Consider the following 25,454-nt stretch of genomic DNA (forward strand, 5'->3'; position numbering starts at 1 on the left):
TTTTAGCTCAGAAATTCAAATCTTCTTCTGACTACATGTAAGAAACATTGACGGAAATGGTCATTTTACAGAGGAATGTGCAGTAAGTGCGTGCCTCCAGAAACTAAACAGTCATTAACAGAGACGTGGAAGAGACATAGGTAATGTTTTAATGGCCTGAAAGATGATCCTTAAGATTATTGCAATCCTGAATTCTTTTGCTTTTAGGATTGTATAACTCAGGGTTCCCCAGAGAAACAGAACCAATAGGATATACAGAGATACAGTGAAAGGGATTTATTATGAAGGATTGAGTCATGCTACTACGAAAGCTTAGAAGTCCCACATCTGCCATCTGCAAGCTGGAGGCTCAGGAAAGCCATTTATATAGTTCCAGTCCAACCTGAAGGCATGGGAACTGTAGGAGTTGATGATTTAAGTCCTGGTCAGAATCAAGGACAGAATCAATGGGCACATAATTGTGAAAAGCCTGAGTGAAGAGTCAAACATCAGAATATTCAGACAGAATATTCAGAAAGGGTAATCAGGCCAGGTATGGTGGCTCATGCCTGCAATCCCAGCACTTTGGGCAGACGGATCACTTGCAGTCAGGAGATCGAGACCAGCCTGGCCAACATGGTGAAATCCTGTCTCTACTAAAAATACAAAAATAACAACAACAACAACAACAACAACAATAATAATAATAATAATAATTAGTCAGGCACGCTGGCACATGCTTGTAATCCCAGCTACTTGGGAGGCTGAGGTAGGAGAATTGCCTGAACCCAGGAGGCAGAGGTAGCAGTGAGCCAAGATTGTGCCATTTAACTCCAGCCTGGGTGATGAGAGAAAAACTCCTTCTCAAAATAAAAATAAAAATAACAATAAAATAAGGGTTATCAAAAAAAAGGACTAGAAAATCAAGAAAGGAGGAAACCATCAATTCAAAGGAGAAAAATTGAAATAAGGGAAGGCAATTTGTCAAATATTGCAGTTGGTAAAAATTGCTGGAAGCATGTATTGGATTTGACAGTAAGAATGATACCTTTGCAAAACCACGTTAGAAGAATGAGGTGAAATAGAATACAGATTGTGAACATTAATGTGAAAATTAGAAGTGATTAAGATAAACCAGCACATAAACCTATAATGTATTTTATTTTGAAATCGTACATCTTTTTTTTTCTAATCCTTTCCTTCCCCAGCCCTATCCTCTCTCTGTATAATCTTATAAAAAGGGCAGATATAAGAGAGTAAATGAACTGAATACTAAAAATAGTTGAGACTTGAATATTTTTCTGAAACCAAAGGGGCTGTTACAGAAGAAGACTGAAAATGTGGGAGAAAGGTGGGACAACTAGTACTGCAGGATTGAAATAGATTAAAAAAAAAAAAAAGGTTATTCAGCCCAGATAGCAGTATCAAACTTGACAAGAATCAGTAACCTCTCTTTGCCTGAGAGAACAAAGACAAGAGTAAGATAAGATGTCTAATAATACAGATGAGTTTCCAGGTGCTAGTCCAGGATGTTGAAATCATACTTTTGGGATGCTTTTATTTCCTCACTGAGGTGAAATAGGAGGGTGAGAGCATCTGCTTAAAATAAGGATGGGGTCAGAGACCTGAGACAAGAAATGAAGGATTTGAAGAACTAAATGAGAAACAGGAAAGGGAACTGGCTGATAATAAGTAGAACGATTGACAAGAGCACTGATGACTCTGTTAAGATTGAAATATAAATGTATAGTGGTACCAATAAGCACAGGCACCTACATTTTCAAAAAATACCTGGCTCCCTGTGTGTAAGGCCAGAAAATGTAGAATGTTGGTTCAGTTTTGTTTTCTGTAGATACTGGGGTTAGAACTTTTGTAAAATTTATTTTGTTCTAGTTCATCCTTCTTTTCATGGCATGCTTTACCCAAATATAATCCAAAAAGATATACAAGTTGATTGTGAGCTTGAAGGAGCCCAGGATACCTCTGGGGAGGCTTGAGCTTTCCTCTAGGCTTCATCAAAGTCATTTGCTACTGTGGTCCCTAGATTTCATTCAAGAAGGCGTGAAGACCCGGTCTTATTTTTCTGTCCAGAGATTCTGCAGGGTCATGTTCTAACCTGACAACATATGTAATCAAGCATTTTGACACTTTAGGTGAATTGCATAGACATGTTAATGAAAATAAGTTAAAACCTTAAGTAATTCAAGTGAGATTTTAGCTTCCAATTCTTTAGTTAATTCACGGAGAGTTTCTTCTGTAGTAACTGGTTGGTTCCTCTTTGCTCAGCTTCCTATCCATTTATTCAGTCTCCATTCAGTGAAGAGATAGGAAAGGTGTTTATTGAACATGGTTCACTTGTAAAGCATTGAGGTGTTGCTTGCAATATAATATCCCTTGCCTTCTTGGTCTTATATTCTGCAGGAGATCCAGACATTGTAGAGTTATACAATTTATTATTTAATTATAATTGTTTTATGTGTTACAAGTATAATACATAAGTTTTTTTCTTCTATTTTTACCTAATACAAATTTGTTAACATAACAGATTAAATACTAAAATTCTTTGGTGTTTAAAGAGTACATTTTTAGGCCATGTTAAAATGGAAAATTTAGTTACTCATAATAACCAATCCCCTGAAGGTTCAGAAGAACCATTGATTTAATATACGTCAAATATACACATTTATTTATTAGTGCAAACATGTGAAGATATCCTTAAGCATGCACATACATGTATGTATATTTACACGTGCATAGTCCTGCATTTATATATATTGCACATACTTCCCAAGTTTATTGATTTGTATTTTTAGCAAGGTATTTTTAAAAGCAAAGTCTTTAGGAGAAAAATTCAAAAAAGAAGGCAGATATTGCTGTTAGCAAAATATTTAGCCTCAACCTTCTCTTTTTTCCCTTCATGGCAACTCCTGGCTGCCATGGCAACCTTTCCGCCCTGCACACCAGAGCTTCAGGGATGAAAAGCACAAGGCCTTTGAGACTTCAAATGTCTCCTGTACAAAGCAGTCTAAAACCCTTTACCCTAGAGCCATTACCATCCCGTTTCTCAGAACGACTGGCTACACGATTTAATTTATTATGTTCTGCTTTTCTTTCCATTCAATCAATATCTCTCCAGAACAGCAAGACAGAGAAAACCTATTACATTTCCGGAGTAGGCACTCAAGAAATAGGCTTTTTAAAAATTACTTATTTGATGGGTTCCTAATATATTTCACACAGATCTGAATAAATTAGACATCTAAACTCACTAATTTCCTCTGATTGTGCTCTTATTCACTTCTTCTCCCTTGTGCTTTGGTCTAAACCATATTAACTACTGATGATCCCACAAAAGCACCATGATCACTTTTGCCTTAGGCTTTTCTTAGTCCCTTTACCAAGACTCCTTCCTGTTCCCCCAACATCCCACCTCCCCTCACCAACCTAAATAATTACTACTTGCCATTCAGGTCTAAGATTAAGGCTCCCTGTCTCAGGAAGCTGAGAACCACTAAGACAGGGCTGGGCACCACTTGTAAATGCCACCACAGTGCTGTACCCTGTGCTGGCCACTGTCATTGATCTGAGATTTCTTTTTATCTGTTTGTCTCAATCGACAACCAACTCCTCTGTTTATTGTAGCCTCAGCTGTATTCCCATGGCCTGGGTTCCAGTGATGTCATTCACAAATAATGAGCCCTCTTAAGTGCCAGCCACTTTGCTGGAGATCAGGTACAGAGGTGAACAAAACAGACACATTTTCAGCAATAACTAAGCTTATTTTATACTGGTGGGTGATGAAAAATACATATAGGCAAATTTGTGAGATCATCTCACTAATTACTATTGATAGTAATTAAATACCCTTCCTATCAATAAAATAAGAGTAATGGGATTGCATTAGTGGGGATGTGTGAGAATGCTTTTGAGAGGACGGTTAGGCAAGGTGTCTCAGTGGAGTTGATATTTCAGCTGGGACTTGAAGAAAACAGTCAGGAGGAGACCTGTAGGGGAGCACATTTCAGGCAGAGGAAACAAGAACTGTAAATATTTGAAGGCAAGAAGATTTTGTACTGGGCATGTATCAAATATGATGGGATATAATCAACGAGGGAGAGTGGTATGAATCGGACTTGGGGAAACAGACAGAGATAACATCGTGTAGAATTTGTAGGTCATGGTGACAAGTAGAAAAAATTATAAACGGGCTAAAATGTGGTCTGAAAAAAGTTAAAATTTCCTCTGTCTTCTTTTCAGACAGTGAACAAACAGACAAATCAAAAATAATATTTATTGGGAGTATACAGTATACTAGGAACTATATAAGTGCCTTTCATGTAATAGCTCATTAAATCCTATTACCAATTCTATGAAGTAGAGTTTTATGAGGAAATTAAACCACAGTCTAAGCAACTCCCTGAGAATTTATGGCTAAAGTGTGGTGTAGCCAGCATTTGGATCCTGGTAATCTGATTCCAGAACCTACCCACTGTAGCATAATTGTAGGCATTTGCTGAAGCCCACAATATAGCAAAAATACAGTCGAGGGCAATATCCTGGCCTCTGAAATTTCAATTTTATGAACTCATTATAATGGACTCTGTGGTCTCCAGTGACTGTTTATTTGGTGTCATTTTCATCATCATCCAAATTAAATATTTAATGAGCACCCGCCACTGCAAAGTGTGTGGCTTGCTTAATGTGTGGCACAATGAGGATTAAAATAAGACAAAATATTTCTGTCCAGCTGCCTTGCAGTTTTGTTGGTGAGATAAAACAACTAAGGCCTATGAACTTCCCTCAAGGAAGATAAGCTGCACAGCAAAGCAGAGGCCACCAAGGTCACCATCGACTGACTGCACTGGTCTGTAAAGCCTTGAGTAGGTCAGGAAGAAGTGAGAGAGAAGAAAAATGAAAGACTTTCCAGATGGGGGAAAAAAAGCCATATGTAAAGACATAAAAATATGTGTTGAGGAATGATGGGCTCTATGGTGTAAAATGTACTCCACATTCTAAAGAGACCTACAGACAAGCACACAACCAAACTGCCTCTGTTGACTCCTACCCTTGCGTTTCCACAATCCACACCCCTTCCCAGTCTAAGAACCCAGGTGGAAATCTGAGTTTTTGATACCAGGACCAGGAGTTCTTTTCCTTCTCCCTGCAGCAAAGAAGGGAAGGAGGATTCTTGCCCTCTTCATTTACAGTACAAGAGAAGGAGACTCCAACATAATCCCTCCTAAAAGAGGGATGTGCTAAGAAGTTACAGACATCTCCTCACCAGTTGAGTTTTTTGCTTAGTTTGCAGACTTGCTCACCCATCTAAAAAAGATAATTGGGAAAAATAGCAGAGCAGATAGAGTACTCTTGGAAGGAACACCGTGTGAGCACACTCTGAGCTGTCAAGAATGGTTTTCCATGTTTCAGTGACTGCAGCTAAGCGTGGGACATCTTGCCAATGCTTTGCTTTGTTTTGCTTTTCCCGGAAGGAGTTTGTGATGACATCTAAGCACTTACCTTTAAACGGAAGATGATCTCTTTTTTAAAAAAGTAACTCTCATATTAAATAAGTGAATAAATCAAGTTTAATAAATCAAAAGCACTTTCACTACAACTGGCCAAAACTGGCAAGGCCATTAACATCATTAAAACTGATCTAAATCAATTATACACAAACTAAAATAGAAAAATTCAAGTTCAGGCCACTTTTCCTTCAAGTTAGCAAATAAGATGTGTTTCCCAGGAAATTGTGATTCCTGCTACTTTGACAATGTAGGCTGCATAATGAAAATTAATAGCTCCATGGGAAATAATGGAGTGAAACACTTACAAGAAGATATTAAAAATATAAAATAAATCCCAAAGAGTTTGCTGTATGCACTAAGCATTTTAACAGCACCCAGTAGGCATAACCACTAAGATTTTTGCTTGCAAAGCTTCTGTTGGAGGAGCCAGACCCATCTTTCTGCCAATCTCCTTCACTCAAGGTTAGCAATCATAGCAAAGCAGTGTCAGAGTTTCCTTTTGTGTTGCTAAGAATTATATCGCTGATTAGGCAACCACCATTACTCTGGCTACCTTTACAATAATTTAATTTATTGTATTTTATTTTTACCGAGCTCGGGTAAAAGATAAAAATATGCAGAGAGCTAGAAAGCTCCTAAAGTCAGCGTATTGTGGGGACTGAAAGTCTAATTGGCCAGGATGCTTGCCGCTTCCCACTAGCAGCTGGGCTGGACTAGAACAGGCTCTGCCTGCCTTTTTGCCCCAGTGATCTCATCAACCCCCCATGCAGCTGTGGCTGTGTTCTAATGCCTCCTCTGGCAGATGGGAAATGGCATTTCAGGGAGTGCCTGGCATATTACATGGTGATCTTCTTTGGTGAAAAAGGTCATATATATTAAAAAGATGGCACCCCTGGGTTACTGAAATTTTCTATTACTTATATGAGACATTTTTCTTTATTCTTTGTTTTCTGCCATTGCTTTCTAAGGCCTCCAGGTGGCACATTAAATCAAAAACTTTCCTTCTTTACAATTGAGGGGCACTGTGGTATAATGATATCTGCATCAATTGCTTCTTACCCCTAAAATAATCTCTCTGCAACATTTGTTCCCCACCCCCCACATTTCTATATTTATTTAAAATTTAACTTTTCATGTAAGTGCAATATAAAATATTGTGTGCCATTTGTTTACTATTTAAGAATGATCTTAAGTTGTAAAACCTCACATCAGATCAACTAAATATGTATAGAATCTCAGCACAGGGAACTGGAAAGGTTTCCCCATGAGAGACAGCAAGAAAGAAGGGAAGCGGTGCTTAATGGAAGATAGTAGAACTTGATGGACATTTTACTTAATTAGATGTGTGACCTTGAGCCATTTCTTAACCACTGCTTAACCTTTCTGAGCCTGAAACTCCTCATTTGAAAAGAAAGAAAATTTAAGTCCTTTCTACCATTGTGCTTCTTTCTTAGGAGTTACTATATCAAGTAGATGAATATTGATGAATATTCAATATTTAATTTTACTTAAAATTTAATTTTACTTAAAATTCAGATAGACAAGATATCTTATGCTAAAAGAATATGTTAATTACCTTAGTTTTCAATTCTAATATGGAAGCTGTTACTTCTCGTAGTACATTCTAGTTCCAAACCAGTCAGACCACCACTAGTGGATTGTTGTGGTCCTAAAAATTATTCCCTATGATGCTGTTGCAATATGGCCTACAAATGGACCTTCAAAACGACCATAATAGAAAGAATAAAACCCAGAAATATGTAAAAATTAATATTTTGGGGCTTGTTTTTTTGACATGTTTGAACTCAAATTCTTGCGTTAAATTTATGGCCTATAAATTTCAAGGTCAAAGATAGGTATGACAAATGTATGGTTTGTCAGTATTAGTATGACATGAAATTTTCTTAAAACATGAAAATGTATTTTCTTGAAACATAAAACTTTATTGTTAAAGTATGCTTTCACTTTTGGTATTTTTCTTAAAACATAAAAACTTTAGGTCACTGATCTAATAATAATTTTTAAGGAAATATAGAAAAGATTAAATGTTTTACTAAGTTTAATTTCCATTTAGATATTATAGCAAATGTGAAAATTCATGTTATTCTTCCATTAGATAACACAGAATTAATATTTTGATAATAAATCTAAGATCATATGCAAACTACATTTTATGCTTTGAATTAGGTGATCCATGATTGCTACATTACGTATCAAAGTAATGGGTAGGCACAGTCTAAATATACTTCAGCCTCCTACAAAAAATAAAATATTCAGTTATATCATTTATTAAAGGTGCTGTTTTGCTGTATATCATTCCAACAAGAACATTTGCATGGGATTTGTTTACTAATTGTATTTCTAGTCGAGCTTGATTATCACATTGGAATTTTAACTGAATTTTGAAGTCCCTAATGATTTATTTGTGATGCTTACATTTTAACCATTAGAACATATTTTATAAATGTAAGTGTGTGTTTGTATAAAATATGCATATGTATATCTATATATGTACTATATATATACAACTAAACATATCTTTTTCAAATACTTAAAAAATTTATAGATTTAGCTAAAGACTTAACTTCAATCCTTCTCTACTTCTACTCTTCTTAAAGAAAAATTACCTTTCTATGTTGATAGAAATAACTTCTATATGTCTTGGTCAAAAATAATCCAAAATGATAACTCAATGTCAGGGTGCCATTGAGAGCATCTTCATTTCTCCACTGATTTGGAATGATATCCTAATAATAGAAAAGCTTTCATAGATATGTTGATCTTTTTCCAGGTTCTCTATTGCATTAATAAGATTATTTGTCTAACCCTTAACTAATGCCCCACTGCCTGAACCATTATAGGTTTACAGATGGCCTTAATCAGGTGAGACCAACATTATTGTTACTATTCTTCTTCCTACCTCCTTCTTATTAGAATTCAAATATTTCTTCTCTATTTGTGCCTTTATTCTTCTCTATGAATTTTAGTATCATTGTATGACATCCTATGATTCAAAAGTTTTCAGGCTTTTAATGTATTTTAATTGAAATTATACACTAATTTGAAATGATTTATTATCTTTATGATATTGAACCTTCGCACCCAAAACTAATACAAGTCTACAATTTGTCATCTGATTGGTTAGATTGCGATAAAAATCCAAACTAATATGATAAATAAAAGTTTTTCTTAATGTATTTGTTAGTGTAACCTAACCAGACCCAACTAATTTTTGTGACAAAGCATGATTTGATGTGATTTGAGTTGATTTGGAGATCTTACATATCCTTTTTGCTGTGAATGTTGCAATATTTAGCTACAGAAATATTACTATACTAGAGTACAAAATTATGCTCCAAATTCAAAGGGAGTGCTGCATGTTTTACAATGCATTTATTTAATTGAGTGTTTAATTGCAATTTCATATAAAGCAGACAAATTATAACTATAGAGCTTTATAAATTACAACAACATGAACTCACCTAAAATCACCATATTGGTTAATAATGGAAGATTATTAAAGGCGCCCAGAAAACTTTCTTGTATCTCCTCCCAAAGGAAACACTATACTGACTCCTAACACTAAACAATAGTTTTTCTGTTTTTAAACTCTCGAAAAATGTAATTGTGTAATGTGTTAATGTAACAATAGAGAGAACTAGATGTGGAGTAAATGGGAATTATATGTTGCCATAGTCTGTAAATAGAAAACTATACTAAAATTAAAAATTTACTAACAACGTTTCTTAGGTCCGATTTCTTTCACTCAGCATTGTTATGTTCGTAAGATTTATCTAAGTTGTATATAATACTATGTCATTTATTTACATTTAACAGCATCACATTGTATTAATATATAGCAAATTATTTATCAAATCTCCTGGTAATAAGGTTTGTGTTGCTTTCAGTGTTTTTGTTTGCTTGCTTTTGCTATTGTGAATAATGTTACTGTAAACAATTTGCATGTCTTTGTTGCATATATCTACACATATTCATTGAAGAAGGCTTCTGGTCATAGAGACTAAATTGTAGGAAAGGTTTTAATCACAAATTTAATTTTTTGTGTAATGTTTAGGACAATATAGAATTTCTATTTTTTTTTTGTATTTAAGCTTTTGAAAATTATATTTTGGTAGAAATTACTCCTTCACCGAATATTTCTGATATACTGAGACAAACATCATGTTCACATGTTATCTTTTTTATGTTTGTAGTATCTGAAGTGATATATGCTATTTCATTCTTAATATTGTTTATTTATGACTTATTTTTCTTCATCACCCTTAATCTGTCTTGCCTGGGCTTTATAAATTTTGACATCTTTATAAAAAGAATTCATGTTGGATTTTGTCTTCTCTATTGCATAATTGTTTTGTTTTTTTTTTTAACTATTTCTATGTTTATCATTTCTTTGATTTTGCTTTCTTTAAATTAATTTGCTGAGCTTTCTGGTTACTTTTTGTAGTTGATATTTTGATCATTAAACTTGAGTGTTTATGCTTTTTAAAAACATGCTTGTAATGCTATAAGCATCATTATGAATAAAGCTATAGATAGTCCTCTAGGTTTTGATTCAGTACATTTTCACTAGCATTTAGTTTCAAATATTTTGAAAATGTTTGTGTAATTTCTTTTTTGACCTATTGACTATTTACATATATACTTTTTCTCAAATATTTGGGAATTTAGTAGAGTTTATTTTTTAATTTCTAGATCATTTTCATTTATTTTGGACTATGTTGTAATTTTTATTCTTTGCAATGTTTTGAGATTCACTTTAGGATAAAGTCAATTTTTATAAATGTTCCAAGTTAACTGGAAGAGAATGTGACTTTTTCATTTGTTAGCTATAGCATGTTGTATATGTCAATTGGATCAGTTGAGTTTGTTTTGTTCAAGTCTCCTATATCCTTACTGAATATTTGCCTATTAATTTTTTCTTTATTTCTTATTTTTATTTCAATAGGTTTTGAGAGAACAGTAGGTATTTGGTTGCATGAATAAGTTTTATCATGTTGATTTCTGAGATTTTGGTGCATTCATCACCCGAGCAGTGTACACTGGACACAATGTGTAGCTGTTTATCCCCCACCTCCCTTTCCCCTGAGTCCCCAAAGTCCACTGTATCATTCTTATGCCTTTGCATTATCATAGTGCATTAGCTGCCACTTATGAGTGAGAATTACAATATTTGGTTTTCCATTCCTGAGTTACTTCACTTAGAATAATGGTCTCCAATTCCATCCAGGTTGCTGCAAATGCCATTATTTTGTCCCTTTTTATGGCTGAGTAGTATTCCATGGTGTGTGTGTGTGTGTGTGTGTGTGTGTGTGTGTGTATTTATCCACTTGTTGTTTGGCCTGGTTTCATGTTTTTGCAATTGTGAATTGTGCTGCTATAAATATGCATGTGCAAGTATCTTCTTTGTATAATGACTTACTTTCCTCTGGATAGATACCCAGTAGTGGCACTGCTAGATCTACTGGTAGTTCTACTTTTAGTTCTTTACAGAAACTCCACACTGTTTTACACCGTGTTTGTACTAGTTTAAATTCCCACCAGCAGTGTAAAAGTGTTCCTTTTTCACCACATCCATGCTAGCATCTATTATTATTGTTTGATTTTCCGATAATGACCATTCTTGCAGAAGTAAGGTGATATTGCATCTGGTTTTGATTTGCATTTCTCTGATCATTATTGATGTTGAGTATTTTTTGATATTTTTGTTGGCCATTTGTATGTCTTCTTTTGAGAATTGTCTATTCATGTCCTTAGCCCACTTTTTGATGGGATTGTTTGTTTTTTTCTTGCTGATTTCTTTGAGTTTCTTGTAGATTCTGGATATTAGTCTTTTGTCAAATGGATAGATTGTGGAGATTTCCTTCCACTCTGTGGGTTTTCTTCCACTCTGTGGGATTGCAGAGCTTTTCTCCCACTCTGTGGGTTGTTCATTTACTCTGCTGATTGTTTCTTTTGATGTGCAGAAACTTTTTAGTTTAATTAAGTCCCAAGTATTTATCTTTGTTTTTGTTGCATTTGCTTTTGGGTTCTTGCTCATGAAGTCTTTCCCTACGCCAATGTCTAGAAGGATTTTTCCAGTGTTATCTTCTATTATTTCTATGTTTTCAGGTCTTCGACTTAAGGCCTTGATCCACCTTGAGTTGATTTTTGTATAAGGTGAGAGATGAGGATGCAGTTTCATTCTTCTGCACGTGGCTTGCCCATTATCCTAACACCATTTGTTGAACAGGGTGTCCTTTCCCCACTTTATGTTTTTGTTTGCTTTGTCAAAGATCACTTGGTTGTTAGTATTTGATTTTATTTCTGGGCTCTCTATTCTCTCTCTTTTTTTTTTTTTTTTTGAGATGGAGTCTCACTCTGTTGCCCAGGCTAGAGTGCAGTGGCACAATCTCGACTCACTGCAAACTCCGCCTCCTGGGCTTACGCCATTCTCCTGCCTCAGCCTCCTGAGTAGCTGGGACTACAGGCGCCCGCCACCACGCCCAGCTAATATTTTGTATTTTTAGTAGAGATGGGGTTTTACCATGTTAGCCAGGATGGTCTTGATCTCCTGACCTTGTGATCCGCCCGCCTTGGCCTCCCAAAGTTCTGGGATTACAGGCATGAGCCACCGCGCCCAGCCTCTGGGTTCTCTATTCTATTCCATTTATCTATATGCCTATATACCAGTACCACACTGTTTTGGTGACTATGGCCTTACAGTATAGTTTGAAGTCAGGTAATGTGATGCCTCCAGATTTCTTCTTTATGCGTAGTCTTTCTTTGGCTATGTGCTCTTCTTTTTGCTTCCATATGAATTTTAGGATTTTTTTTTTTTTTTTAGTTCTGTGAAGAATGACAGTATTTTGATGGAAACTGCATTTGTAGATTGCTTTTGGCAGTATGGTCATTTTCACAGTATTGATTCTACCCATCCACAAGCACAGGATGTGTTTTCATTTGTTTCTGTCATCTATGATTTCTTTCAACAGTGTTTTGTAGTTTTCCTTGTAGAGGTCTTTCACCTCCTTGGTTAGGTATATTCTTAAGTATTTTATTTATTTATTTAGCAGCTATTGTAAAACGGGTTATTGATTTCATTCTCAGCTTGGTTGCTGTTGGTGAATAGCAGAGCTACTGATCTGTGTATATAAATTTTGTATCCTGAAATTTGCTGAATTCATTTATCTAGGAGCTTTTTGGATAAGTCTTTAGGGTTTTCTAGGTATAAAATTATATCATCAGCAAACTGCAACATTTTTACTTCCTCTTCACCAATCTGGATGTCCTTTATTTCTTTCTCTTTTATGATTGTTCTGGCTAGGACTTCCAGTACTATGTTGAATAGAAGGGATGAGAGTGGGCATCCTTGTCATGTTTGTGTTCTCAGGGGGAAAGCTTTCAACTTTTCCCCATTCAGTACTACATTGGCTGTGAGTTTGTAATAGATAGCTTTTATTACAGTAAGGCAGGTCCTTTCTATGCCGATTTTTCTGAGGGTTTTAACCACAAAGGGATGCTGGATTTTGTCAAATGTTTTTTCTGCATCTATTGAGATGATCATGTCAGTTTTGTTTTAAATTCTGTTTATGTGGTGTATCATATTTATTGACTTGCATATGTTAAACCATCCCTGGTATGAAACCCACTTGATTGTGGTGGATTTTCTTTTTGATGTGCTATTGGATTCTGTTAGCTAGTATTTTGTTAAGGATTTTTGCATCTATATTCATCAGGAATATTGGTCTGCAGTTTTCTTTTTTTGTTATGTCCTTTCCTGGATTTGGTATTAGAGTGATACTGGCTTCATAGAATGATTTAGGGAGAGAGGATTCTCTCCTTATCTTGTGGAGTAGTGTCAATAGGATTGTTACCAGTTCTTTCAATTGCTGAGAGAGATACATTAAAATATCCCACTAAACTTTTGGATTTTATTTTGTCAACTGTTAAAATTTAAACTGAGACTATATTTTTAGTACATAATAATTAATTAGTATAATATTTTCCTTTACTATTATAAAATATTTCCCTTTTGCTCAAATAATGCTCTATTTTTACTTACTGTCTACTTTGTCTGATATTTAAACTACAGTAGCTTTTTTCATGTGTAAATTTCCATTCAAATTTCACTTTCTATATCTTTACATATAATGTACTGCAACTGCAAGTGATTATTGTAAAATCTGGTTGGACAGTCTTTGTCTTTTAAAGTTGGAGACTGTAATGCATTTATATTAACTGTGATCAATTGAATCATTCTTTTGAAATTCTGTGTTTTCTCTCCATTCTGGCCATGCTTCAATGTGAGTTGAGCATATGTCCCGCCTCATTGACTTTACGTTTCTCCATGTGTCATTTGGCCCCTGGGATATAGGTAAAATAATTTCTGCCTCCTGTGAATCTTCTCTATAGTATTGGAATATCATTTCCAAGATAAGAGGGTCTCTCTTAGCCTGAGTCCCAAAATAAGAGGACAAGAGGAATACACCAGAACCCACCTGACAGCCTGGAGCTGAGCTGTCAAAAATCTACTCCTTGGCTGCTAGAAAGCAGTGTAGCAACAAAACAAAACAAAACAAAAAATATTTTGCAAGTCACAGAGGCATTTAGGCTGTATTAATATGAGTGTAACCTAATGAAGGCCAATAAATATAGAAAATAATTCCAGAACTGTTGTGTTGCTATAAAAAAACGTAAAATATGCATCATTAGCTTCTGGGTGGGGAAAATTCTTACAGGTGACTGAAAAATAAATGGTAACCCACATTATACAGTGTCATACCATTTGGTAAGATTATCACTTGTGATAACTTGAAAATCAGGGAAGTTACTTAATAGACAACTTTGCCTAATTGCTGGCAATTCAGAATGTTATTAGCTTTAGTTGATTGTTTTCACTGCATTTCTTAAGTTATTTTAAGATAGAAATGAGCTAAAAAAAATTGGTATGTTTACCAGCAGGAATGAAAAAAAATTTAAAAAGAGAGAGAATCCAGACATGTTTTATCTCATAGGGTTAAAATGTAACAAGTTACTCATCTCTGTTTAACAGCCAGTAGTGAGATCAATCTAGAACCTGTCTTTGGGATCAGATAAACTTGATAGATTTTTACACTCCAGCTCAGCCACTTACTAACCATATGATGTGTTGTAACAGTTTTAAAAGTTGGTTTCTGCCCTGATTGCAACAATCGCAAAATGTCAACAACTTAAAAGAATAAAGTTGTGTGTGTGTGTGTGTGTGTGTTTTGTTTTGTTTTGTTTTCTTAGTTATACCACACATCCAAAATGGGTGAGTTAGGAGGTCTATTTATTATTCAGAGTCCTGGTAACTCAGGATTCTGGACTGATAATCTGGTAGGGTTTCATGGGAGCACTAAATTTTGAGTAGGAATGTTAGTACCAGCTACAGGAACATAGAATCCACTGTGCTAATATATGTGTATAATTTATCTTTATATTTTACTTAATATTTATTCAACCTTGGGTAATTTTGTTGATCATTCTTTAAACTCTTCCAATACTTCTAATGGTGATGTAGGCACCAGGAGTTGTAGTAGATACTAAAGGAATGATAAGTGAGACAGACATGGTCCCTGGCCTCAGTCAGTCTATGATCTCTAGAGATCCATTACAACAGCATGAACCACAGTCTGGATAAGTGCCACCAAAACTTATGGAGAGTCAAACCTGCTCCAGAATATTTGGCTAGAGAGGGGCTTATTTACCCGTAATGGTGGTGTTTGCTTTTCATTTTCTTTTGATAGATTATTATTTTTTAAATTTTATGATAACTCCATCTCTTCAATTTACTCTTAAGTGAAAGCTCTGGACTATAATAACAACTAACATTTATAGAGCTTTACACATGTGCCCAGCATGTGCCTCTTCTAGATGATCTCACTTAACCCTAACAAAGAGGTTTTGAGGTAGATATTAATATCTTACACTGAGGAAATCGGGGGAGGAAAAAGTCAAAAAAATTACCCAAGTTTGCAAAGCTGAAATGTAGTTCAGCTGGTACTTGAAACAAAGCAGATTTAATATAAAGCTATTCTTTGACCACTTTGCTATGTTGCTTTTTTGAATTCCAGAGAGCTAATTTCTAGTTCAATTTTTAAATCAGTCATCCTTTCAAGGATTCTAACTTCTCATTTGTCCTTCAAATTCTAAAATTCTAGGATTCTCTCTTAAAACAAATTCTCACATTGCTATATATTTTAAATGTAACTGGGGTCCACAGCTCTAGTAGAGAACATATTTTTAATTGAAGAGTCTTTCTCTTTCTGTCTTTTAAATATTATTTGTTTTTTCCTTAGGTTTCTACAGAAGAAGGCTTGAATCTGGCCCAAGAATATAATTGTGGTTTTTTTGAGACCTCCGCAGCCCTCAGATTCTGTATCGATGATGCTTTTCATGGCTTAGTGAGGGAAATTCGCAAGAAGGAGTCCATGCCATCCTTGATGGAAAAGAAACTGAAGAGAAAAGACAGCCTGTGGAAGAAGCTAAAAGGCTCTTTGAAGAAGAAGAGAGAAAATATGACATGATATCCCTGATTTTGAGTTCCTCACTCTCTCTGAATTTTATTAGTTGGACAATTCCATATGTAGCATTCTGCTTCAATATTCTGTGTGTGTGTCTCTCTCTCTCTTTAAATATCTGCCTGTAGGTAAAAGCAAGATCTGCATAACTGTACCTCTTGAGATAGTTTTGTTTTGCCTTTAACAGTTGGATGGATTTTGTCAATCAGCTGGATATGCTGTTTAGTTTTTACAATATATTACTAAATAAAATTGACATTCCAATTGCCTCATTTCCCTTTAAAGAGTCTAGCTTCATTTGGTATGCTGTCTGGTTATAAAGGAAATATGCAAAATTGCAGCTAGAATGATAAAAGGCTCAGGGGATCTGCCTTTGCCTGATAACACTCTGGTTGTTTGCATTTCAGGAATCTCAGTAAATAATGAAGAAGCTCAGGATATAATTCAGGGCAGAAATCTGCAGCCTGGTCTTTTCTTATTGTAGAAGTCATGGTGCTTCTTCTTGAATGCTCCAGAGATAAACCTTACAGGAATTATTAATAATAGGAACTGGTTTTGGGTCATTGGAGAGCTGAAATAAAATATCTACATATTTACAGTGCTCTGCCCCAGTTAAGTTGTGGCAAAATTATCACAGTGAAGGCACTGGGCTGTGGCAAAAGGATGTTGTCTCTGTAGTGGGAAGAGAGAACCTACTATGAATTTGGTGGTTCATAAGCTCATTAAAAGACGCTTTGCTCCCCTCATTGAGAAGTCCTTCTTAGGGTTGCTTTACCCGCATCAGGACCATTTGCACCGTATGAGACTTGAGGGCTCCAGAGACCCTATGAGCTCCCTATATTGCCAAAATCTCCTCTCTTCCCTTACATGAAATGCTACCAGAGGCTTTTCTCTTGTTTGTTTTACAATGACTCATCACGTAAAATGAAATTGCCCATTCACTCATTTTTTCTCATAGTGTGAATGGGTTTATTAAATTCAAGCTCAGAAAATACACTACCAGAGAGCACAGTTCTGAATGTTTAATAGGCAAGCGTGAAGAGGAAAACCATAAAGCTAAGCATGCGATGGAATCTATCAAGCCCATCTTCATGGGTTGAGGACTGTTTTTAATCATTAATTAGGGAAAAAGAGAGATGAGGGGCATAGTTATCATTCAATATTCATTCACTTCTTCTTCATTATTCACAATGCCTCTGGTACTTGCTAAACTCTGAGAATTCAGAAATGAATCACTCATACATGGGCCCTGTAGCTTAACATTTACCTATGAGTTTCACTCCACTGAAAGAACAATGAGATTACAAATTCTCAGACAAGAAAAAGACATTTTACATCGTGATACAGATACAGCTAAAAGAGAATTTAGGGAATATCATTTTTTAGATGCTGAACTGGAAATTAGCCTTTCACGATATTGTACTTACAGGTCCTTTTATTGCTTGAGGCCAAAGCTGTCTCTCAAACCCACTTAGACTTCACTTTTTTTCTCTTAGACCCTGGGATCAAGGACATTGTCATGTACTTATGCTAGTAACTACTGCCACTTTATCCCTAGGGTTTTACTCAAGCCACATCTTCTAAGGAGTGAGGCACAAACTAATCAAGTTTCCCCCATCTTATATTGCCACATCTTATATTGCCACTAAAACCAGATCCACTGTATTAGGAGGAAAGCCAAAAAAATAATAATAACAAACATGGAGACAACATGAAGACATTAAGATAGCAAGATTCTTTCTTACAGTCTTAGGTCATTGTTTTCTCCTTTCTTGGCCTTGGATTGTTTAATCCTTTGCTTTTGTCCCATTAAACGGGCACACTCACCTCCAGTACATTCTTTGCCTTTTGCAGCACAGGGCCCCAGAACCCTCCAAACCTGGGAAGGCCCTACGAATCCTGCCCTCCATCAGTGACTCTCCTGTTTACCAGAAGATGCAATCTAGGAAATAATACTTGGCACCTATTTTCCAATGATAAGCCTGCATTTTTGAAAACCTGTTGATTGCCTTATACATAAATGATAGTGTTTGGCACTTTTTCTAGCACAATCAAATCTTCATACATTTTAACTTTTATCTTTCATTGTCAACTCTTCTGCCTTTGGCTCTAGAGTTCTATAGCTCATTTCTCCTTTCCTCTATCTCTTTCCTTATGCTTCTAGAGTCCTGGAAAATATTTATGTAGCTTAGAAATCGTCAGTGAGGCTTGGATTGGGGAACAAATACAAAGTCCAATCATTTTATTCTATAGTAGAAAGGAGTTCTATAAATTATAACCCACATGCTAAAAGAATATAAGGTAATTATCACCAGCAGAGACAGGCAGACATTGAGCATTATTTTAAACCAGTCTTTCTTTCAAAAGAATGAACCAAAAGAAAGTGTCCCATAATAAAACCTAGATATTTATGCCAAGGGCTATTGATATTGATAATTTGTGTAAGGACAAATTATCAAGATTTTGTTTCTAATCATATCCCTGAAAATGTCTTACCAGACTAAGGACATCTAAGTAATTCCAAAAACTCAGAGAACTACAGTGTGCATACGCCTTCATTGCCAAGCAAGTCTCTGAAAGCCTTTGCCCAATATGCATAAATGTTCATTGTAGGCCAATGTGTAGTCACCCCACACAATTTATCAAATAGCAATGAAATGCCTACTAGGTACCAAAAACTTTTCTGGATACTGCGTGTGTGTGTGTGTGTGTGTGTGTGTGTGTGTGTGTGTATTTGGTGAAAAGGTACTGGGAAATTCTGAATACAATCTCTGCCCCTCAGAAAAGTACCATTTACCTATGTTAGAGTATTTCTTTATTAATTTATCTTATAGACACACATGATTAAATAACTTTTCAGATGAGAGACAAATGGGAGCCTAAGATGTTATATTTTTTGTTCAGGAAGCACTAGTTGAACCTGCAAACTTCTGTAGAAAATATCAATGAGGAAAAAACATGGGCAGTTGGGCTGCACATCATTTGTATGATGCTCAGATGCACAAGGAACAGATAGCTGCTTTATTTCCCTATAATTCATATGTTATTTCTCATGAACCCCTGACTAATGGGGAGCTGGTGGTAGATGGGACTAAATTTTAGCTCATGCCAGTAATTTAGTGCTAATCTGAGACAATAATTTAAGGCATTTCTTTAACTAACCAACCTCTGCTGTGTGCAGTTGGGTCACTGTTTGATTATTCAAAGTTCTTCTCTGTTTATTCTCCTTTTCAAATTGCATCTGAGTATAGGAGAAAGGTGTGGCTTTAGTGACCTCATGGTAGTAGTTTCTTTCTCTTATCTTCTATGCCCTGTGGTATCCCCCGTATTTTCTGTGATCTTTTAAACGCAAGGTCTTGTCTTACTCTGTTTACTGGGCTGACTGTGAGGTATGTCAGGGGTTGGAAAGTGTGTCATGAAAAACAGCCAGTCTCTACGGGAGCCAATGATCTTGTCCCTTTTCCATGGGTCTCAAGGTCCTTTCCAACACAGTGTCTTTATTCTGACCCAGGTCCTTCTAGTCCACCTTGCCCAGCACCTCTGCCTCCCTTTTGGATCCCTGGCATGCACGAAGAGGGCACTGTGATCCCTGAGTACTGCTTCAGTGAGGCTATTCTAGCTCTCTGCACCCCCTCGGTCTAGCCCATGTGTGGATGCCCCAAGGAGTCCAGTTTATTCCTAATATTCCTTGGCAAAAGTGATATACAAGCACAGACCAATGGGAATGGAGGTTGCCTGAAAATACTGTGTGTGCTCACGGCTATGAGGAAGTTTGTCAGTAGCTCCAGTGTTCCCAAAGCAACCTCACACCATACTCAGCCTGAAAGACTTTGAGTGGTGAGTTAAGAAGATTCTGGTGAGTGACCCATTTGCTTTTTTTTTTTTTTTTTAAATTTTTTTAGAGACAGGGTCTTTCTCTGTTTTCCAGGCTGAAGTTCAACAGTGTGATCATAGCTCACTGCAAGCTCGAACTTTTCTTTTAAGTAATCTGACAAGATTGCTCTTCTTCTGATAAGAAACAAAACAGAATTTAGTAGTCAAAGTAGTGAAATGATGCCCTTTTTTAGGGGGCTTCTGTTCTTCCACTGAAGCACTAAATATATATAAAGATATATTTATATATCTTAAAAAACATATATATATGTGTGTGTATGTATATATATGCATATATATAATATATGCGTGTGTGTGTGTACATATATACACACACATATATATATATATAGAGAGAGAGAGAGAGACAATGATGGGTCAATACAACTTTCAAGATATGGAAACACATTTTAAAAATTTAAAAATATAATGATCTGGCTAGACGTGGCGGTTCACGCCTATAATCCCAGCATTTTGAGAGGCTGAGACAGGTGGGTCACCTGAGGTCAGGAGTTCAAGACCAGCATGGCCAACATGGAGAAATCCTGTCTTTACTAAAAATACAAAAATTAGCTGTGCATGGTGTCATGCATATGTAATCCCAGCTACTTCGGGGGCTGAGACAGGGGAATCTCTTGAACCTTGGAGGAGGGGTTTGCAGCGAGCCCAGATTCTGCCACTGCACTCCAGCCTGGGTGTAACAGAGCGAGATTTCATCTTAAATAGGTAGGTAGGTAGGTAGGTAGGTAGGTAGGTAGATAGATAGATAGATAGATAGATAGATAGATAGATAGATTAGATAGGCAGGGTACAGTAGCTCACGCCTGTAATGCCAGCACTTTGGGAGGCCAAGTCGGGCAGATCACCTAAGGTCAGGATTTCAAAACCAGCCTGGCTAACATGGTGAAACCCCACTTCTACTAAAAATACAAAAAATTAGCCAGGTGTTGTGGTGCGCGCCTGTAATCCCAGCTACTCAGGAGGCTGAGGAAGGAGAATCGCTTGAACTCAGGAGGCGGAGGTTGCAGTGAGCCGAGATTTTGCCGTTGCACTCCAGCTTGAGCAACAAGAGCTAAATTCTGTCTCAAACAAACAAACAAAAAGATAGATGATAGATAGATAGATAGATAGATAGATAGATAGATAGATAGACAGACAGACAGACAGATGACAGATAGATCTCCATTGCATATGTCACACTTAAGACTAAGCCTTCTTTTGAATGTGTTTGTTCTTGCTTCTCTAGTTCTTTTAATTGTGATGTTAGAGTGTCAATTTTAGATCTTTCCAGCTTTCTCTTGTGGGCATTTAGTGCTATAAATTTCCCTCTACACACTGCTTTAAATGGTATATACCCAAAAGATTATAAATCATGCTGCTATAAAGACACATGCACACATATGTTTATTGCAGCACTATTCACAATAGCAAAGACTTGGAATCAATCCAAATGTCCATCAGTGACAGACTGGATTAAGAAAATGTGGCACATATACACCACGGAATACTATGCAGCCATAAAAAAGGATGAGTTTGTGTCCTTTGTAGGGACATGGATGCAGCTGGAAACCATTATTCTTAGCAAACTATCAAAAGAGCAGAAAACCAAACACCGCATGTTCTCACTCATAGGTGGGAACTGAACAATGAGATCACTTGGACTTGGGAAGGGGAACATCACACACCAGGGCCTATCATGGGGAGGGGGGAGGGGGGAAGGATTGCATTGGGAGTTATACCTGATGTAAATGACGAGTTGATGGGTGCTGACGAGTTGGCAGCACACCAACATGGCACAAGTATACATATGTAACAAACCTGCACGTTATGCACATGTACCCTAGAACTTAAAGTATAATAATAAAAAAAAAGGGTAAAAAAAAAAAAAAAAAAAAAGACTAAGCCTTCTGACCAACTTTGTGTAAAATGTCATAGCTCTTCTGATGTGAGTCTTTACATGATTTAAGACTGAGCCCTAAAACCTACCTACCTTAAATCCTCCATTTTCAGCTTGTGCTTAAACACTTCTACTTGGCCTGAAGCTTTTCTCTTAGAGTTTCTATCTGGGGTTAGATAGCAGAAGTGCAGCCATTCTTTCAGCCCACCCACCCACTATTAAATGTAAATGTTAAGAAAATAGTAAATCTAGCCATCTCATTAAAATATCAACAACATAAATATATTTGTCATAGGATCTACTTGCTATTTTTGGAAACTGAGCAAAGGGGCCTATGGTGGAAGGATCAAAGAACACATGAAATTTGAACATGAGAAAGGGAACGTAGACCATTCATCATTTTGTGGGTAATAGGTATAAATCATCTATTGTACCTAAGACTTTGGATTTATGGGATAGAACAAAGTAACCAGGGGCCACAGGATAAAAGGATTACTAAGAGGAATAAATGGATGAGGAACAACAAAGCAGGGTGGGAAGTAAGAATGTAATGCAAAACACACCTGGATTTACCATATTCTACTTTTTTCATCCATTTGCTTCAGTCTAGTTCAACCTTTAATTCCCCACAATATATGAAACCTGGTGTCTCTGCCTTCCTTCAAAAATACTTGCCCAAATTATAAATTCTTATGGACAAAAGAGTACATTAATAAATCAACATTTTAGTCCTGTAAAAAACTGGTGCATAGTTTTAATGATAATGTCAATGTGATTTGTATCCCATCCACTTTTTTAATATTCCATATAAATTAACCTTGTTTCTTAAAGAAAAAGTTAAATTACATAACAGATAAACAGTGTTTCAGGAAACCACATAAATTATTTCAACCCAGTCCTCCCATATAGAGAGAGAAACTGAGGCCCCAAGGAAGGGAAAGTCCCGAGGTATGTGAGGTCAGTCAAGCTCCTTGAAGTACACTTCACTGCCATTTAGGGACTTACTATGGCAAAATCCAGTGTAAAAATGCCAGTGATGAAAAACTCAAGGAAGAGGCAAATGGAAAGAAGACGTGACAACTTTAGGCTTGAGTGAAACTTCAGACATCAAATTTTGCTAGAATGACTTTAGATTATTATATTTTCCATTTTAGTAAAATTTTAGTAAATATAATCTCAAAAGTAGATATTTTAGTAAATTTAATCTCAAAAGAAGGAACAACCATATTTTCCTTGTGCACCTGTTATGCCATTAAGATTGTAACAATAATTTATGCTGTGAACTGTCTGTGTTGCATTGTTCAGTCTTCTCCGGAGGTGTAATTAAAGCCATATAATAAATACGTTTTAAAATATGGCTTCTGGAACAGATCCATAGTGTCTCTTTAAAATCTAAATTCCTTTAAAAATATGAGGACTGTTTGCCTTCCTTTCTAGGTAAGACAAATAAGACACTGAAAGCAAAGCTATTGAAAGTCACTCCCTTCAGGGTAGTACAGTAGACAAGGGAGTGAAAGCATCAATTAAGAGAAGTTTGCCAAAGGTTTTTAATTTATTACTGGTGAGAAATGCTGTATTTACAGCAATTAGACTATACGTTTAAATGTAGAACAGGTAAAGTGAGAAATAAAAGCACTGTTAATGTGTCAGTACCCTGCAGATGTTTAGTAAGCTCAAAAACTCTATCAGTTATAGACTCAAGAGCTTTCTGTTTGCCTCGTGCCAGAATCATAGACTCTGTGACTTTGGGTCAGTCAAGTCCTTCACCTCTCTGAGCACTAAGCAGTTACTATATAAAGTGGGAATGGAATTAGGATATAGAAAGATCGACATTCCCTGAATGCTTTAGCTTGGCCTCTGGAACATATTGTATAATACACTATATATCATATCTTCTGAATTCATTAGGATTTTATAGGTTAACAATAGAAATTACTCATATCCTTTCAGTTATCAGTGGAAAGAAAGCGGACCTCTAAGGTAGTAAATGTATGGTTTCAACAGTCAAACTAAAATGATACGTGAACCACAAATTCAGAAGTAGATAATTGGCTCACAAATCATTCAATTTATTCATGTATTCATTCAGTTACTAATATTTTGAACTCTTGTGTGCAACACACTCTACACAGCATTGTTTATTAACCCCTCAGTAATCAACACAGTCAGCCAAACCATTCATCCATATGGTGAGAAAACATTTTCTGAGAACCCATTCTGTGTCAAGGACTGCATTAAGCTTGGGGATAAAATTGTACTAAAACAGTCACGGTCCTTGCTGTCTTTGAGCTTATAGTCTAATCAGGGAAAGATGGCAATGAAATAGTTACATTTGTAATTCTAAATTTGCGACTGCAGTCAATGTAATAAAGGAGAGTTTGAGTACATAAATATTGTCCATAATAGGAGAATTTGATCTAATTGAGGAGGTCAGGGCTTCCCTAAAGATAGGAGGATTCAGTTGTCATATAAAGAATGAACAACAATTATCTAGACCAAGAGGAAAGGGAAGGTATTAAGAGGTTTCTGGCAGTAAGATCAGCATGGGCATCATCCCTGTGGCAATTGGGCGAATGGTAAGTAATGGAGAGCAATATTACAGGAAACGAAAGAAAAAAAAAATCTATGAAATGATGCAACAGGAGGGAAAAGTTGGGAATGAGACCATGTGTGTCCATTTGAGTAAGAGCTGAGAGAAACCAGAGGCTGTTAAAGGAATTTAAACAGTGGGATGAAATAACAATTATTTGCCTTTTAAAATGGTAATTCTTGCTCTGGAGAAATGATTGGAAGGAGAAAAGAGCTTGCCATAATTGTATTTTATTTATGAGCAATTATGTAATCTAATACCTATACTTTACTCAGGACTGAATAAAAATTTAAAAGAATTGGTCACTTAAGAGAAATGTGAGGCTACATTACTAGCAATGATGACCCATTCTTTCTACTTAACAACAAATTTTACAAAGCCCTTCTCCAAACAGTTCAAGTATTTTATTCAGGCCACGAAGTTATTCAGACTTCTTTAAAAGCAGTATTTCAGATGTTTGACGTAGAGTAACTTTATTTGGCAACTAAATGTAAGATGGATTGAGATGAGAAAACAGTGATAGCTAGATGTTAATTTGACAGGTACCAGCTATAATCTTGGTACGAAGATGGGCAAGTGTGGTCTAGGGTGATAGTATGGAAGTGAAGGGGAAAAATTATGTGTGTCGATTTCCCAGTTGTACCGTTTTCTCTGAGCACAAGACTGCACAGGGCATGGCTTTTGGAAAAGCCTGTTTCATGAGCTAGGGCATGGCAAGATAATAAAATCAATGTCCCTGGGGACTTATCTCCTTCCTCCATTTTGTGTGTTTTCTTCATCATTTTAATACTATTGAAGGTGCCCTTCATTTTGTTCTTTCAAAACTGCCTATCGCTTCATGCTCCTTGGTTTCAGAATGAATGGTTTTAAACAACCAAATAAGCAGTAAAATGTTACGCAAGCTACAATCTCTCTGAGCTCTGAGCTTCTCATTTCTTAATCTGTAAAATGGGAATAACAGTGAGGCCTATTTCACAAATTGGTATAAAGTATAAATGAGATTAGGCACATTAAAATACATCACAGGGTCTTATATAGTGAATAATCAA

At 36.1% G+C, this 25,454-nt stretch overlaps 1 protein-coding gene and 1 long non-coding RNA gene across 2 annotated transcripts in view; one reads left to right on the top strand and one right to left on the bottom strand.

Annotated features, from left to right (window-relative positions):
* RIT2 (Ras like without CAAX 2) overlaps positions 1–16,174 on the top strand; it is a 384,044-nt gene extending 367,870 nt beyond the window's left edge. The window contains 1 exon segment of the mRNA NM_001257707.1: positions 15,824–16,174. Within this exon segment, the coding sequence (NP_001244636.1) occupies positions 15,824–16,051 (228 nt within the window). The 3' untranslated portion in view covers positions 16,052–16,174.
* The window catches only part of LOC106994481 (uncharacterized), a 200,562-nt gene that overhangs the window by 20,517 nt on the left and 154,591 nt on the right, over positions 1–25,454 (bottom strand). The window lies entirely within an intron of this gene.

This window comes from Macaca mulatta, chromosome 18 (assembly GCF_049350105.2).
Source record: "Macaca mulatta isolate MMU2019108-1 chromosome 18, T2T-MMU8v2.0, whole genome shotgun sequence".
NCBI classification, from domain to species: Eukaryota; Metazoa; Chordata; class Mammalia; order Primates; family Cercopithecidae; genus Macaca; species Macaca mulatta.